The 17,393-nt window shown below is 36.9% G+C and overlaps 1 protein-coding gene across 3 annotated transcripts in view; it reads right to left on the bottom strand.

The window, feature by feature from the left end:
* LOC109536927 (hornerin) overlaps positions 1-17,393 on the bottom strand; it is a 36,723-nt gene that overhangs the window by 944 nt on the left and 18,386 nt on the right. The window contains exons 3-21 of one of the 3 annotated variants that reach the window (XM_048663792.1): positions 13,524-13,656; positions 13,229-13,353; positions 12,929-13,174; positions 12,584-12,871; positions 10,561-12,022; positions 10,347-10,504; positions 9,785-10,291; positions 8,822-9,529; positions 7,542-8,666; positions 7,163-7,486; positions 7,008-7,109; positions 6,029-6,952; positions 5,506-5,904; positions 5,073-5,449; positions 4,814-5,021; positions 2,934-3,599; positions 2,269-2,439; positions 1,631-1,752; positions 282-448 (exon numbers count right to left, since the gene is read on the bottom strand). In XM_048663792.1, the coding sequence (XP_048519749.1) occupies positions 282-448; positions 1,631-1,752; positions 2,269-2,439; positions 2,934-3,599; positions 4,814-5,021; positions 5,073-5,449; positions 5,506-5,904; positions 6,029-6,952; positions 7,008-7,109; positions 7,163-7,486; positions 7,542-8,666; positions 8,822-9,529; positions 9,785-10,291; positions 10,347-10,504; positions 10,561-12,022; positions 12,584-12,871; positions 12,929-13,174; positions 13,229-13,353; positions 13,524-13,656 (8,212 nt within the window). The remainder of the gene's footprint in view (positions 1-281; positions 449-1,630; positions 1,753-2,268; positions 2,440-2,933; positions 3,600-4,813; positions 5,022-5,072; positions 5,450-5,505; positions 5,905-6,028; positions 6,953-7,007; positions 7,110-7,162; positions 7,487-7,541; positions 8,667-8,821; positions 9,530-9,784; positions 10,292-10,346; positions 10,505-10,560; positions 12,023-12,583; positions 12,872-12,928; positions 13,175-13,228; positions 13,354-13,523; positions 13,657-17,393) is intronic. The other 2 variants (XM_019903406.2, XM_019903405.2) reach the window with 2 other exon arrangements.

Here is a 17,393-nt window from a genome sequence, read left to right as displayed (position 1 = left end):
GTATAACTCATGTTGCATATAACTTTTTTATGTCAGTAAATTTCAATATTCCGCTTTTCAGTTTTTAACGTAAAGTATGTTTTAACACAATATTTCATTTTCAAACTACACCATGTCTAATGGAAACTGAAGGCAAATTATATAGAGCGAAACATTTGAAACCGTTAGATAAATAAAAACCTACTAATGTAAAATGAAATAAAATTGCGAAGTAAGCAAATTTTCTACAAACCTAAGAACATTTCGCAACCATTTCAAACACCATAAGAAATATTACTTACCGACTTATTTGCCAGTACGCAAATCCCTCTGGACATTGATAAAGGAATCCTTGCAGACTCCTTGTCTTTCTTTGGCATTTTACAAATTGCTGTGAACAATCCATTGTTGATTCAATTTCATGCGACCCTTCAAACGGACAAAGTGGTTTCCGAGTCTCTATTTGAATCTATACATCAAAAAACATATATTAGCAAATAAAATGTATTATTTCTATACGTATTGCCAAAAATTTATTAACTTTGTGGGTAAGCCAAAAATTAAAAAAATTAACAATCAGTTTAAAGCAAAAGTTTAAAGCAAATTTAAATATTTTGTCTGCAAAATTTGTTTTATAAAACGGAAATTTTTGACAAAATCCAAACTCACATATTATAAGCTGTCTTAAAGTGGTTTATACTACATAATCATTAAAATGAGATTAAAATTTGATAAGCAAACTATTCAGAGATGTGCGTAACAATTGTATCAATTAAGTGATTAAAGTTATTTTGTTGGCGCTTTTTAAAACGTGACTTATAATGCAAAAGCGTTTAATGAACAATTTACAGAAAAAATCTTTAATTGTTTTTTTCTGACTGCCATATAATATTTTCTCAATACTTATACAATATATTAATGAGTATATTTTTTTCTACAAAGATGGGCTTTTCATTTTCTATGATATAATATTTGACACTCGTTTTTAAGTCTGCTTACAATGTCCTAAGAGTGTATTAAATAATGTGTTTTCTGACAAATAAAAATTATTATAATTATTATTACATATTTTTATATATAATTTTACGTAATCAAACTAATATCAATAAACAAATGTGGAACAAGTGAAGAAGACAATTAAACAAGTATGTATTTTTTTACTATTTACATACATACATTTTGAAATGTGTTATTTTTAGAGTTAATTTTTATCTCAAAATTAGTAACTATTTCAGTAAATAACAAATGTAAAAAGTAGTCTATTTAATAAGTAAATGTAGTGAAGGAAAAATTCCTAGATTGCTCGAAGTTGATCCATTTTGCCCATGTATTAAAGGAAACAATTTCTCATTTTTAGTGAAATCTGCACTAGTGGAATTAAAAATAGACTACGATCAATAAACTTGGATTTGAAGAAAACTCCAATTATCAAAAATCATATAAGATATTTCTTAGCTATTCTGAAAAACTCTGTTCTATTAGAATAAAAATATTGATCTGTTTTTCGACTGTTGATTGTGTGTTTCAAAGTCTTTTGCTTACTATGCCCGTTTTCAAGCCTCTGGGTTTCAACCAGATAATTCGATAAAGAAAGTCCTGTCAACTACCAAACTCTTTTTTTGAGTTTTTAAAACCTCAACTCAATACTTACGGGTGAAATTGCGTTAATATCCAGTTTCCTATATAAACTCGCTTCTGCAATATGTCCCCTACATGTCTGACTAGTTTCGTTTTGGGGCAAACATTGAATCATCTTGTCATCATAAATAGTGCCTAAGAAGTAAGGATTGTAAATATATCAGGGAAAGCTGTTCGAGACATTATACGGAGAATATTTTAATTAAAAAGGAGTCGAAGTATCTGTTGTTGATTTATTTAGTGTGATAATTGATTAGTGTGAAAATATTCAAAGTAAATATTATAGTATGCTGATGCACACGCAGAGTGAAATAATCAAAACAACAGATGAACAAAAGAAGTTGGAAACTGCAGAACATAAACTCTCAATACGAATTCATAATTTTCGATTAATGTTTAATTAAAAATAAAAAATAATTTACTTTTCAAGTGATTAACAAGAATTGAAATACCGAAAAGAAAAGAAGATGCCAATTCTTCAGCATTCTGAGTGAACTATTTGCAACAAGTGAGTCCAAACTAAATTTAAATTTTATTTATTCGAAGTGTGAAATTTACCCGAATCACTAGAATATTGAAGAAGATAAAAACACTTCATTTTTCAATGATTCTAGTAACTATCTGTCATGCAACTCAAAATGTTTTAGTTACCTTGTGGGCAGCTTAAGACCAATATTTTATAGTCATGGGATTTCTCGTTGGCCGTACATTGATAGAAAAGGTTGCAATATTTCGGATGTCTTCTAAATCCTGTCGGACATACCAAAGCGATTTGATCGCCTTCCAGCTGTCCAATGGGACAAGGTTCCATTTGAGAGCCGCCTGTAAAGGGAAAATCAGCTTTAATCAATTCCTCATATTTTTTCGAATTTCAAATTAGATAGACACCAACAGAAAAGTTAATAACATTTATTTACTGGTGAATTAATGTCAATGTATTCAGATGCTTAAAAGGTCTGTGCATGTACCAAATCCTCATCACCTGGTCCTTGATATTAGTAGATGATTCATCTAGGAATCGACCGAAATCCTTTTAATTACACCAAGAACAATTACATCCCCATTAGAAACAACTCAGTTGTTAGTAACAATTAGTTTATTTCAAGTACACTTTCCAATTAATCTCATTAAGGAAATCATGGCGAATATGAAGGTGAAATATTTCAGAAAATGTACTCAAAAAACACTGACAATAACTTGTGCCATAACATGCTTTGTGCGATTATCACAAAAAGGTGCAATGAGTTCGGTGCCTAATCAATTGGTGCAAAGTAGAATCAACAAACGGTCCCCAAATTTCCTTAGGAATAAATTACCTCCCGACGGTGTACTCGATCCAGTGGATGTTTCGCTACTAATTGTGGTGTGATCTCCCGTGGAAGTTGTAAAAGTTAATTGTGTTGAAGTTTCTACACTTTCTGCACTAGTAGTGCTTTCTGTTTCATTTGCAGATATAAAATTTTCCGTGGGTGGCATTGAACTAACGCTGGTTTGTGTAGTTTTTTCAATGTCACCATCCGTGGTGACTTGTTGCTGTTCTGTAGTATTATCTGTAGTGGACTCGGGTTTTTGTGTAGTAGTTTGTTCAATCATATTAGATTCAGTTGATAAAATATTTGATTCGCTATTTGTATTTGGTAAGGAAGTTGTGCTTGGTGCAGTCGTTTCAGTAGAACCTTGTGAAGTGCTTTCAATCTCAAAAACAGTGGAAGCTTCTGTTTCAGAACTCGTATTCGGTACTCGAGTTGTAATGGAAGTCGGAAATTCGGTTTCAGTACTCATGAAGGCTTCTGTTGTGATTGTTTCAGTGTTTTCTGTAGTTACTAGTGTAGTTGACTGGATAGAAGTACTGTCGGTTTGAAGTGAAGTTGATTCTTCAGTTCTGGAAGCTGTTTCAGTAGAAACTGTATCATCGGTTGTAATGGGGATGCTAAGTGTAGTGGTTTCTAAATCAAATGGAATGCTGGTTCCAATATCTGCAACTGTTGTGGTTTCGGTAAGGATTGTGGATAAACTAGCATTTTCAAAAAGATCTTCTGTAGTGGTACTTTCCATGAGGATGGTGGTGAGTTCGGTACTTGCCGGTGTTATGTGTTCAGATATCAATGTTGATTGTGTGCTTAGATCCATCGAAGTGGTTTCAAATAGTTCTGTTGTGGAAGTAAAAGTGTTTTGACTGTCTGAAGTTGTTACTGAATCCAGCGTAGTGCTTTCCACTGTAAAAGATGTACTCATATTGCCTTCAAATGGTGTGGTAGCTTCTGCACTGTGAGTACTTGTGTATTGAGGATCCAAAGTCGACGGAAAAGGTTCAGTGGTAGAAATGCTTTCGAATTCAGTAGTTCCAGTGATAAGCGGTGTAGTTTGATAATCAGTAGTACTCTCAATTTTCTCTCCATCTACAGTGGTTGCAAGAATGGCTGGTGTAGTTGTTGAAAGGTCGTTCGGTTCCGTAGTGTAATATGTGTTTTCCGGATTTGTGTGCAGTGTTGTGTGTTCTATGTTCACTGTACTAGTGGCTTCTGTTGTAAAATCTGTTCAAATTGATTATCGTATTGGATTATTTGCGTTTGTACATGTGCATTTTAAAGTGACAGGTTGATCAAACAAGTAACTTAACTCCAAGTTTCGACCGAGTCAATTTATTAAATTTATATTGTTAGTTAATTTCTCTAAGCACCTATTTTTTATTATCTTGTCAAACTTTACATGCAATGTAATCTTGTAGATACTGGGATGGATGTGTCCTCTATTTCAATCTCAAAATGTATATTTATTATTTGGAGCACTGATTCCAATGGAATCTTCCGTCTACTCGTATCTTAGTAAATGAAAATTTTGGCTATGAAATCGACTACATAGAATTGAACGGCATTTATTTAATTTTTCAGTCGTTTTCAAGCTTTGTCATGAACAAATTTTCCGTTTGGTTGGGAAGTAGCATATCCAGACTTAAGGAACTATAATTTTCCTGCTATGCGTTGGTGTCTCTTTATAAAATGATGGAGCTGAGAATTGAAAAAAAACCCTGAACTGGTAACTTTTTGGTTACAATCAAATAAACTAATTTTTAGTTGCCTCAATCCATGTGGAAATTTTCGCAAAGGTTTTCTGCCTTATTCCCAATTCTTTCTTCTTTATTTTTCTTGCACAAATTGCACCAATGAATGTTATCAATATTGCTTCAAGCACTTACCTTCAGTTGTACTATCTGGGTTCGATGTGACTTCAGTAGCAACTTGAGTACTTTCGGTAGGTAAATTAGAGCTCATAGGAGATGAAGTAGTTGTAATTGTCGTCAAAGATTCTGTGCTAGGTTTCACTTCAGTGGTTCCAGCAGAAGTGGTAGAAGATTGACTTATGGTGCCAGAAGTACCACTTTCATCGGTTGAAGAACTCCCAGACTAAAATTGATTATTTAATGCTCGGCCAAAAATGACTGACAATGGTCGTACCTCAGCAATGGGAGTTTCCGACCTGCATGCACCCTGTACCGCCCATGGATAATTGCAAGTCAAACTTTGCTGATCCCACACTGTTTCTTTGCCACAAGAAAACTCATGGCGGTCGTAATTTCCACGTGCATTTGCAACGCATCTGTAAAATTTGGAACAATTCTGAGCGTGCCCTAGGAAGCCATCTTGCGAGCAAAGTGGCCCAGAAACTGGAGATGTTGCTCCACTTGGTCCGGAAGGCTCTGACGACCCCGAAACTTGAGATGATGACCCACTTGAACTGGAAAGCTCTGAGACTGAACCAGGTGAAGCAGGCGCTGAAGAACCAGAATTTGCAGCTTCGGGTGAGGAAGTAGGGGAAGAAGCTTCTGCCGAGCCTGGAATGGTAAATTTGATAATCATAGTAAAATCAGTGAAACATTTTTCTACGTACCATCCCCGGGTGACGGTTGCGAAGCAACTTGACTACATTTTCCTCGAACCGCACTGGGGTAGTTGCAAGCAAAAATGGACTGATCCCAAACAGTGCCCGTTCCACAAGTAAATTCGTTCTTTGTTAGTGCACCTTGCCCATTGTTAATACAACGGTAAAATTTGGCACAGTTTTGCTCATCGGCTACAAATCCCTCTTTTATGCACTGGTTGTTGAGAAGTTCTCCAGGAAAAACTTGGTTGGAGGATGTTTGATTATTGCAGTTGCTTGATGAGCCATTTTGATTCTGCGTGGAAGGACTATTAGAATTGTTTGAATTTGGCGGTTGGTTTTGTGGCGTGCCAGTTTGAGGATTTGTAGAAACTTGTTGGTTTGGTCTTCCTTCACTTTGGTTTGACCCTGCAAGCGAAAGGACTAAATCAGATTAGGGTTTTAACAAGCATGATTAATCGAAATTATGGTGATGACTAAGGGAATCCTCCTTAACCTAGGTCCTACCTAGGTATTGTACATTATTACTTACCTACGTTATTAGAACCACTTTGATTCTCGTTTTGGGATTGTCCGGTTGTTTGAGATCCTCCACTTATATCAGAGCCGGTTGATCCAGAAGTTGGTAAACCAGGTTGGGCTACGTAGCATTTTCCCCTTACGGCGTAAGGGTAGTTGCAAGCCTGAGAACCTTCATCCCACACCGTTCCTTCACCACAAGTAAACTCATACTTTATGTAGCCTCCGTTGCTATTTTCAACACATCTAAAGAATTTTTTGCAATTTTGTTCATCTCCGACAAATCCTCCTGCAGCACACTGATTATTGATGATTTGACCTGGCTTTTCTACAGCTGGAGAAGTTGATGTTCCACCAGATGGGTTTTGACCAGTCGAGCTTTGACCTGATCCAGATGATGATCCTGATCCTCCAGACTGATTTCCACCTGTTCCTCCAGATTGAGTTTGTTCTGAACTCGTTGATCCTCCGGACTGATTTTCGCCAGCTCCATCTGACCCTCCCAATTGATTTTGATTTGTACCACTTGATCCTCCAGATTGATTTTGATTTGTTCCATTTGATTCTCCAGGTTGAGTTTGACTTGAAGTTCCACCGGATTGATTCTGACCTGACCCATTTGATCCACTAGATGGGTTTTGCCCGGCACCATTGGATCCTGCGGTTTGACTTTGATTTGCTCCATTTGATCCCCCAGATTGATTTTGACTTGAACCACCCGATTGATTCTGACCTGATCCAGTTGACCCACTAGATTGACTTTGTCCTGCCTGACTCTGATTTGATTCTCCGGTCTGACTTTGTCCTACATTCGACCCTCCGGTTTGAGTCTGACCTGATTGGTTTTCTTCTGATGAACCTTGATGATTTCCATTTACATTAGAACCACTTGGATTGGTGACCGGTTGTTGACCAGGTTTTTGCTGTTGGGAGGCACCTGTAAAAAATGCAGATTTAGTGAAATTTAATCTTTTTACAAAAGTTTATTTAACCTGGTTGGTTTTGTCCAGATCCGTTTTGGTTTGAACCGGAGTTATCTGATCCACCATTCTGATTCTGATTGGACGTTTGGTCAGTAGAACCAGATGATTGTTCTAAAAATAATCAATATGGAAACAATTGACAAATTTGATGAAAAGTTACTGACCAGGTTCAGCTGGCCGATAGCATTTTCCTGATACCAGAAACTGGTGGTTGCAAGATATGATACTTTGATCCCAAACGGTTCCATTTGCACAACTGTACTCGTATTTTACGTAACTTCCTCTGCCATTATCCACGCATCTGTAGAACTTTTTGCAATCACGCTCATCTGATACATAACCTGGCTGTGAGCACTGGTTGTTGATGATCTGCCCTTGAGTAGCTGGCTGCGGAGTTTGGTTTTGTTCTGATCCGTTCTGTTGGTTATTCTGCCCTTGGCTTGGCTGCGAAGCGCCTTGCTGGATTCCAGGTTGGGTCTGAGCAGTCCCTGAAGAAAAACGTTTCGATTACATTAAAAAAATTGATAAAAGCGCACAACTTGCCTCCGTTATTATTTTGATTCTGATTTGGACCTACATTGGAGTTTTCATTTGCATTGTTGTTGGAGCCCTGATTATTGTTTTGATTTCCGCTTTGATTAGTACTTTGATTTTGCACCTGATTCCCATTAGAACCTTGATTTCCACTTTGATTATTGCTTTGATTTTCGTTCTGATTTGAATTTTGATTTTCATTGTTGTTCTGATTCGTGATCTCATTAGAGCCCTGACTTCCGTTTTGTCCCTGATTCCCATTTTGGTTCTGATTGCCAGTTTGAGACCCGCCTTGAGCACCATTATTGTTGACATCGGATCCAGAACTTACTGGTCCAGGTTGAGCTACGTAACATTTACCTCTAACAGCAAACGGATAGTTACAGGCTTGCGTTCCTTCATCCCACACTGTTCCTTGGCCGCAATTAAACTCGTATTTTACATATCCGCCTCGTCCGTTATCAACACATCTGTAGAATTTTTGGCAATTTCGCTCATCGCCCACAAATCCACTAGAGGCACATTCATTATTAATTAACGTTCCTGGACGTTCGGTAGCTGGACCAGTAGCTTGCGTTTGATTGAAAGTACTTTGAGTTGATCCGTTTTGGGCGGGTTCGGAAGATCCATTCTGAGATGATACGGAAGATCCGGTTTGGGATGACCCGGAAAAACCATTTTGGGATGAGCCAGAGGATCCACTTTGTGATGATCCAGAAGAGCCACTCTGAGACGACCCGGAGGATCCGTTCTGAGATGAACCAGAAGATCCGTTTTGTGATGATCCAGAAGAACCATTTTGTGATGACCCAGAAGATCCGGTTTGAGATGATCCAGACGATCCGTTTTGGGATGATCCAGAAGATCCGTTTGGTGATGTTCCAGAAGAACCATTTTGTGAAGAACCAGATGATCCATTTTGAGACGATGCGGATGATTGGTTTTGTTGATTTTCATTTGCATTTGATTGACCCTGATTATTATTAGCTTGTTCGGAACCGCTCTGCTGGCTTTGATTTGCGCCAGATTGCTGATTCTGTTCGGACCCTCCTTGGTTTTGTTGGGATGTGCTTTGGCTGGAGCCCCCTTGTTGGCTGTTATCGGTTTGTTGTGGACTTTGATTGTTAGTTGATCCTTAAAGAAAATTGTACCTTATATTATTATGTCATGATAAAATGTGCCTGATATATATACATTTTCGCTCACATGCTGTTCACAACATTAAAAATTTGTTTTACTTGAGCATCATAATCACATAGAACGTTGAGAAAATGAGTTAATCAACTCACCTTGATTAGTGGACGTGTTCTGATTTTGATTAGATCCGCCAGATTGGTTTTCACCTTGAGATGTGCCAGCATTGGAATTATTTGGCTCAGAAATTGTAACTTCTGGATTTGCCATATAACATTTACCGCGAACTGCATAGTGATACTTGCAAGCTTGCATTTCCTGATCCCAAACGGTTCCTGATCCGCAAGTGAACTCATACTTAATGTACCCTCCTTGGCTATTTTCCACACATCTGTAGAACTTATTGCAGTTCTGATCATCACCAACAAATCCACTTAATGCACACTGTTTGTTGTTATCTAATTGGCCAGGCCTTGCAGGCGTTGGCCCAGAGGTGTTTTGATTCGTTCCATACTGGTTGGATTGATTGCTTTGTTGGTTCTGATTGGAAACTGATCCGCCTTGGTTGTTTCCAGTTTGCTGAGACTGGGATTGATTGGAACCACTTTGACTTGAACTGCCTGTTTGATTCTCGTTAACAGGCCGTTCGTTCTGATTGGCGCTGCCTTGCTGGGATTGGTTGGAAGTGTCTTGGCCAGTCCCAGTTTGACTCGAACTGGTTTGCTGATTTGTCGAAGAACCGGATTGCTGAGACTGGTTGGAACCGCTTTGATTCGAACCCGTTTGTTGGTTCTGGTTGGTTGATTGATTCTGATTGCTGGTACCTTGTTGACTTTGGTTCGATGTTTCGGAAGTTGTCGATCCTGAAACCAAAAACAATTTTAAGATTTGTCTCTTGAAATGCAGTGAGTGAATAACTAGAACGCAGTAGATAGGAAGCACATGTAACATGACTGGTGCTGAAGATTTTAGGCATGAAGTATTTTGAAGTATTAATCTGTATTTCTTCAAAGGGTTCAGAAGCTGAAATATGTAAAGCGGAGTTTTAAACCAAAAAATTAATGCAAAAGTTTCCCGAGACCTAGAAGACCTTTAATTTATAGAGAATTCCGACTAACCTTGATTACTAGATCCCTGGTTCTGAATGCCGTGGCCCTCTTGTGCTGAATCAGTGTTTGTAGCATTTCCATTCACTGGAGTGATTTGAGCTTGGTTGCATTTGCCTTTCACTGAATAGGGATAGTTACAAGCTTGTGTTTCTTGGTCCCAGACAGTGCCATCTCCGCAATTAAACTCGTATTTAGTGAAACCGCCTTGTCCGTTCTGCACGCATCGGTAGAATTTTTTGCAGTTTGACTCATCCCCTACAAAGCCACCAAGAGCGCATTGATTATTAACTAACTCGCCAGGTCGATCAGTGATTGGATTCCATGAAGACTGAGTTTGATTTGATTGCATTGAGGTACTTTGCTGATTTTGCTCTGACGAATTTTCAGTGGAACTTTGGCCCGAGCTTGTTTGTTGCTCTTCGGTTTGGCTTGAACCACCTTGTTGGTTCTGATTCGAAGTCGATCCACTTTGGTTATTTTCAGTTTGTTGTGATGAGCCAGAAGAGGATGTGGTGCCTCCAAAATAAACAAAAACTAACACAATTTGTTATTTGGATAAATCGATGCATACCATTTTGAGTGGGTGTGGGCAGTCCAGGCTGTGCCGCATAGCATTTTCCAACTACAGAATATGGATAACTACAAGCCAGAACTGTTTGATCCCAAACAGTATTGTCTCGGCATTGGAACTCGTATTTAATCAAACCTCCTTTTGAATTACTTACGCACCTAATCACGTAAATTTAAATCAATCACTGGAGATTCTGGAAATTTTTTGAACTCACCTATAAAACTTTTTGCAGTTTTCCTGATCCGCCACAAAACCTTCTCTGGTGCAATTTCCTTTAGAAATCTGTCCACGTTGTGCTTGATATTGACCGCCTGATGTTTGATTGTTTTGACTTGATTGGTTACTGCCTTGCTGATTACTTGAACTTGAACTTGAACTGCCACTTTGCTGGTTGGAGCTTCCGGATTGATTACCACTGCTTCCAGAGCTTTGTTGATTGGACGCGGAACTTCCCGATTGTTGCTGGTTACCGCTTGATGTTCCTCCTTGATTATTTTGCTGATTTGATGTAGAAGATTCTTGAGATGAACCAGAACTACCAGACTGGCTGCCACTGTTAGAGCCTTGTTGATTGGAAGATGAACCTGATTGCTGTTGATTGTTGTTTGAAGTTGTGGAGCTTCCAGACTGATTGTTACCAGTACTGGAGCCTTGGCTGCTGTTTTGCTGATTAGAACCTCCAGACTGATTACTACTACTTTCAGAACCTTGATTAGTGGACGAGCTTCCGGACTGCTGTTGATTATTATTCGAAGCGCTTCCTTGATTGTTGCTTTGATTTGATGTGGAGCCACCAGATTGTTGAGAAGAACTTGAGCTTCCAGATTGATTGTTGCTGCCTGACTGCTGCTGGTTATTGTTTGCAGAGCTTCCTTGATTGTTGTTTTGATTTGATGTGGAACCACCAGATTGCTGAGCAGAACTCGAGCTTCCAGATTGATTGTTGCTTCCTGACTGCTGCTGGTTATTGCTTGAAGAGCTTCCTTGATTGTTGCTTTGATTTGATGTTGAGCCACCAGATTGTTGAGAAGAGCTCGAGCTTCCAGATTGATTGTTGCTGCCTGACTGCTGCTGGTTATTGTTTGAAGAGCTTGCTTGATTGCTACTCTGATTTGACGTGGAACCACCATTTTGTTGAGATGAACCAGAGCTGCTATTAGTACCAGAACCCTGACTACTTCCCTGCTGATTATTCGAAGTAGAACTGCCACTTTGTTGACTGGATGTTCCAGATTGATTACCGCTACTTCCGGAACCTTGTTGAGTTGTAGATGAACTGCCTTGATTGTTATTTTGGTTGGAAGAAGAGCTTCCTGATTGCTGCTGATTGTTATTTGAAGAACCACCCTGGTTCATGTTTTGGTTTGACCAGGAGCTTCCGGATTGATTATTGCTGCCCCCAGATTGTTGCTGATTCGACGATGAGCTTCCCGATTGCTGTTGGTTGTTGTTTGACGAACTGTTTTGATTGTTTATCTGATTTGATGAAGATCCGCCTTGTTGATTAGATGAAGAACTTCCAGATTGTTGTTGGTTGCTACTCGATTGAGAAGCACCCTGATTTGAGGAGGAGCCTCCCGATTGGTTGTTGCCATTGGTTGAGTTTTGCTGGTTGGAGGAGGAGCTTCCACTTTGCTGTTGACTATTGCTGCCGCTCATTTGATTTTGGTTGCTTCCTAAATGTGTAGTTCTAAGGTAGTGAATTGATGTGGGGAAGCTTTGCAATATATTTACTGATGTATAGCTTCATTATGGATTTGAATTTTTTTCTTGAGAATGTGCGATATATGATAGTATAGTATAGATAAATAGTAAACATCTGAATGCGTAAAAAGTAAGTAATTGATTTAATTTGATGAGAAAAAGCGAATAAACTTGAGTGCTTGTTTTGCTGGATCTAAAATTTGTAAAAGGTTAAACCATGTAAAATATTGATCAACTTTGGCAATAAGTGTAAATCGTTTTCAAGATATGTACATTTTATAACTTTCGACTGCTCGCAAAAAATGCATATAAATAAATCCAAGTTAGTTATTGGGCAACAAAACTATACATAAGAAACATTTTGTATTAGTGGCTAGTCCTTAAGTGCATGGAGGCATTTTATCCTAACACAAAATGCTATTTAGGTATCATCTAAATTCAGCTAAATCATCAAAAGTGCTCAAACAGTGCAAGTACTAATCACTAAAATATGCAAAATGCTCATTTTCAAAACAAAATGCAATGAAACTTACCTGAATTCTGGAACGTTGAAGACGAACTAGAATTTTGAAAACTAGAACTACTTGAGGAGGAGCTTGAAGAGCTAGAACTAGAGGAGCTACTAGAGGAAGTACTATTCTGTGCTGAGGAATTAGAAAAAGAAGTGCTTTGTTCCCATGTGCTAGATTGTGTAATAGATTGCGTGCTGTTTGGTGCATTTTTTAAGAGTAACTGACCACCGTCCGCTTCTTCTAGGCAGTCCAGTCTTTCAACTGCCTCTGGATAATTGCAAGTTGTGGCGTTTACATCAAAAACCGTTCCTTGAAGAAACATCCGAATAAACAACTAAGAATAATCCATTGAATTAGTGTTCATACCTGGTGCACACGTGAATTCATATTGAGTATAACCCTGTTTGCCATTATCCACACATCTATAAAATCTTCTGCAGTTGACTGAGTCTGCTCGAAACCCGGCAGCTACACAGCGATTTGGTGCTGGCGCTCTTGTCGTTGATTCTGGAACTAAGGAGCTGGATTCTGGATAATAGCTACCGCTTTCTGGCGCTAAACTACTGCTGAATGTCTGGATTGGTTGCTCTGTGCTTGCAGCAATACCGTTTGCTGGAATTAGTTCTGGATAGACGACAGTGCTTGAAGTGGTAGCTCTAAAGTTACCTCCACACTCTAAACGGGAACTTGCATAAGCGTAGTTACACACGCCAATAGCTGGATCATAAATAGTTCCTTCGCCGCATTCAAATGCATATGCAACATAGCCTCCGTTTTCGTTTGGAACACATCTGTAGAATTATTTCTTTTTAATAGGTCTTATATACCTATGCGTTCATAATAAATAAAAACGGACTTTTTTCTTAAACTCCTCTTTGCATATTAATAACAAGAGCTTCTTTTTTCTCTTGGTTGATTGGTTCATGTAGTTTTTCTCATTGCTGTTCCTTAATTAATTTACCTGTAAAATAGCCTGCAGTTGCCGGAGTCGAGAAAGGTACCTTCACCCCGACATTGGTAATTGTTGCTGCTAATTTGCCTAGAATTTCTTATATAAGGATCTACCAGATAGTCGTAGTCGAAAATTCGTAAATCTGAAATAAAGGGAAATTAAGTTGGTTACAATGTCTTCATTAGTACAATATAAAGTATTGTACTAATGAAGACAATAATTTACAAAACAGCAGTGTTTCTCTAGTTTCCCATTTAAATAACGCATTTGTATGTTGTTTGTTCCATTTAATGTCAGATAACCAAGCAAGAAATAAAATTAGCTTAAAAAAGTGTCAAGACATTTAACTTAAAATCAAATGAAAGTAGCAAATGCCCGATTTTTTATATGAAATTGAAAATACGCTTTTCGCGTTTATTTCTCAAGAAACAATGCTGACGTGGATTTTTTTAAAATCCGGGTAAGTGCGAGTTTGAAGTCACAATTTATTGGCTAAGCTAAAGAGTAGCTAAGCAGAGACTAAAATAATAAGCAATTAAACTATAATTAATGTATTTGTAGTCATTTTTAAGTTTATCTGCCATGTTTATTCAACTTTCAAGCAAGACCGACATAAATTACAATACAGGAAGCTTTATAGCAGAGACCATCCTTAGAATTTGCACTTTATTGCTTCCAACTTTTTATAGGCTGGAAATTTTTGATGAAATCCTGTTATGCAAAGTTTTCATCTTTTCTGTTTTGAACCGAGCTACAGATTTTTGCTTTTCACTCTTAAGAGTGTGAAAATTTCTGATTAAACCTAAAGGAAAAAACCGAGTTTATGAAAGACTCTAATGAAAAAGTAATTTCGATCACTCAGCTTCTTTAAAACGAAAAACTTGCACTTTTTCCAAAACAGTAAACTTACGAAAAAAAACTTTTCAAATGTATTTTCTTTCTGTAATGGTATCAATTGTAAGATGCAACAAATAGTAAATATTTGATGCCAAATTTCAGCTAAAAACCTTGGAAGATACTCCGTGGAAGTCTTCCAGTTACTTTCCTTATTTTTGTCGCAAAAAGGTCAATTTTTAGTCTACTGATCAATGTACATTTGTGCTGCTAAAGTGTAGCAGTAAAACCGTCTCAAAATTTGAGCAGTATTTCTGTGAGTTAATTTTTAAAAGTTGAAAAGCAATTGAGGTATTATGTTATTTTAAGTTTGTGCTTATACTCTTAATTGAGGGAATTAGTGCGATTACCATTAGTCTTAAATTGCTTTTCGAGTAATAAGGTTTTTTAAAAATAAGCGATTTAGATGTCTACCATTACAGAAAGTTAAAAAAGATAAAAAAATGCTATCAAGATAGTAAATTCCGAAAAATGAATTTCAAGACATTGGATATGTTGTATCTTTATTACTTCGTTGCATTGCGAGTAATCACGAACAGTCGTAAAATTGAAACCAGGTTTGTTTGAAAGTTGCTCTTGCTGAAGCCGTATGAGTTACCAAGTTGTTCTAGGAACAGCACAAGGATGGAAAATGACGCAGAGGCAGGCATACAGACAGTTTATGTGTGTACGACTTTTATCGGACGGAATCGGCAAGGATTTAGTATTACCTCGAAATGCATTTTTTGCATCTTTCAGCCATGTCATATGCAGAGGATGGCATTGTTAAAGTCTATTAGGGCCTTAGCAAGCGTAAGATAAAACGAGAGAACAGTAAAGTATTGTTTCAAGATGTTAGCAGATAAAAAGCTCAAAGAATGAAAGAATCGTCCTGTTCATCTTATAGTTAACAACTGTAACTATACAGTTGGATCAAATAATGTGTAATAAAAAAAGATATTATACAAGGAATTGTTTGAAATACTTTATTATTTTTGTTTCTGTTTAGGAAAAACATGTTCCGGCCAACTTTTTAACCGCATACAAAAATGATTGCGCATACCGGTGCTAAATGTATAATAGTTATAATAACATACAAAATGCATATAGATAAAATAAAATATCTCTAAATTATTTTTATTAATTGCGCACAGTATCCATTTACAAATATTACTCATTTTGAGAAGTAGATGCCGATATCTGTAAACAAATTGAAAACTTAAATCCCATAATCCAGCTTAATGTAATTGAATTAAATTTTATCGCTAAACAATCTAAATTAAACATGAATTAAATTAAAACAAAATCAATTTGATGCCAATCATTAGTTTTTCCTTGCAAAATCGGAGCCGACATAAAAGCCTTAATAACATCCAGGCAGAGATCAGATTGATGAAGCCACTAAATCAAATCCTTATAGTTAAACAGGTAATATGTAGAACAAGTATTTGCTTTGACTGGCTCAACGAGTCAGTGCTTAATAGGAAATTGCTACCTTGTTACATGTAATTGCGGTACTTAACTTTAGAAGCGGGCTTCAGATATGATGTCTTTTAGAAGTAATTTAATGAAAGTGAATTAAAATAGCAGCCATTTAATACATTCAAATTGAAGATTTAGCACTTGATTAATAGTTTCTAGAATATTGAATTTGGCCAATAAAAATTAGAAGATTTGGACAAATAGTTTTAAATTAAAAAGTCAATTCAGATGATATTAAGTATTATTTCTAAGTTGTCAGCTTGTCCACTTAAAATCATCAGAAATACAATACCTCATTTTCGACTTTTTTAAACCTTGATGAATTCAAATCCAATTTTTTTTTCAAAATTGTCACCTAACCGTTCAGTTGAAAAATGACTAAATAAAACTAAGGTGAATAAGCAGAGAATGTTTAGTATAAAGTAAACTTCAGTTATTGTAAGAATTTGATATAATTTCTACCATTGTTGTTCAGCAAAGAAACCTAGTTTCAGCCTAGATTAAACTCGCAAATGAAAAACACATAAAATTACATCACATTTTCTTTATCACAGCAATATTTGATAAATTTGTCCAGTCAAATTAAACTCGCATTAACTCTTGATTTACTGATCAGTATTATTTCCTGTTTGATTTGCTTAAACTCCATAAAGTTGCAATTTGCTCACAGTTCTTGAATGTTGTGCTCAGTATGTGCAAAAAGCACAAAAAACATAAAAACACTTAGCCTGTATACTTTTACTTCTCGTTTCCTACATATTTACGGCCTCCGTTCGTCATATTTATGATTATTGCCAGCAGGAGATGCAAATGCCGATTGCGAGCAAACCAAATAAACTATTAGAGACCGTCCTATGCAGTTGATTTATTGCTAACTTTTTTAAATTATCATACATTTTTAAAAATCTGTATAAAATCGAGCATTCATAAAATTGAACTCAATTAACCAAGGGATAGTTAGAGGGCAACGTAAACCTATTTTTGATAAGGAAAAATATCTGACTTTTCTGCAGTTGATGAACTCATAATTTTTTAATAACAACTTTGACCATCGATATCAGAAGTCATGTTTTGGGTCAAATAATGGCGATCTGCCACTTTTGAGACACTTTGAATATTAATTTTATTCCGTGACTAAAAGCCCGTTTACACGCTCAAGCCATCTGAACGATTTGGCTTGCGCAAGCCAGATCTGTGCAGATGAACTGAACGAAAATCTGGCGTTTACACGTTCAGTTCGTTTTACACAGATGTGAAGGAAGAGCACCCAAACGTGCATTGTTGCCGACAAGATGGAACATTTGGGCGAAAAGTTAATTCTTGCAACGGCTGCAGTGTGTGTAATCAAAAATAGATGAGCTTAAAAACTAAAATGAAATGGTGTAAACCATGGTTGTTGAACAGGAATTTATTGTATCATACTAATTTACCCAATCACAAATCTGCTGTTTCTCATAAGCCATCGTTTTGCACAGAATATGAGATAGGGCTTCACACAAATTTAATTTAATTTAACACTGAAGT

The sequence above is a fragment of the Dendroctonus ponderosae genome, unplaced genomic scaffold, assembly GCF_020466585.1.
Source record: "Dendroctonus ponderosae isolate FM_Combo_2020 unplaced genomic scaffold, Dpon_F_20191213v2 Dpon_F_20191213_2, whole genome shotgun sequence".
Lineage (NCBI taxonomy): Eukaryota > Metazoa > Arthropoda > Insecta > Coleoptera > Curculionidae > Dendroctonus > Dendroctonus ponderosae.
This window is presented reverse-complemented; position numbering and strand designations above follow the sequence as displayed.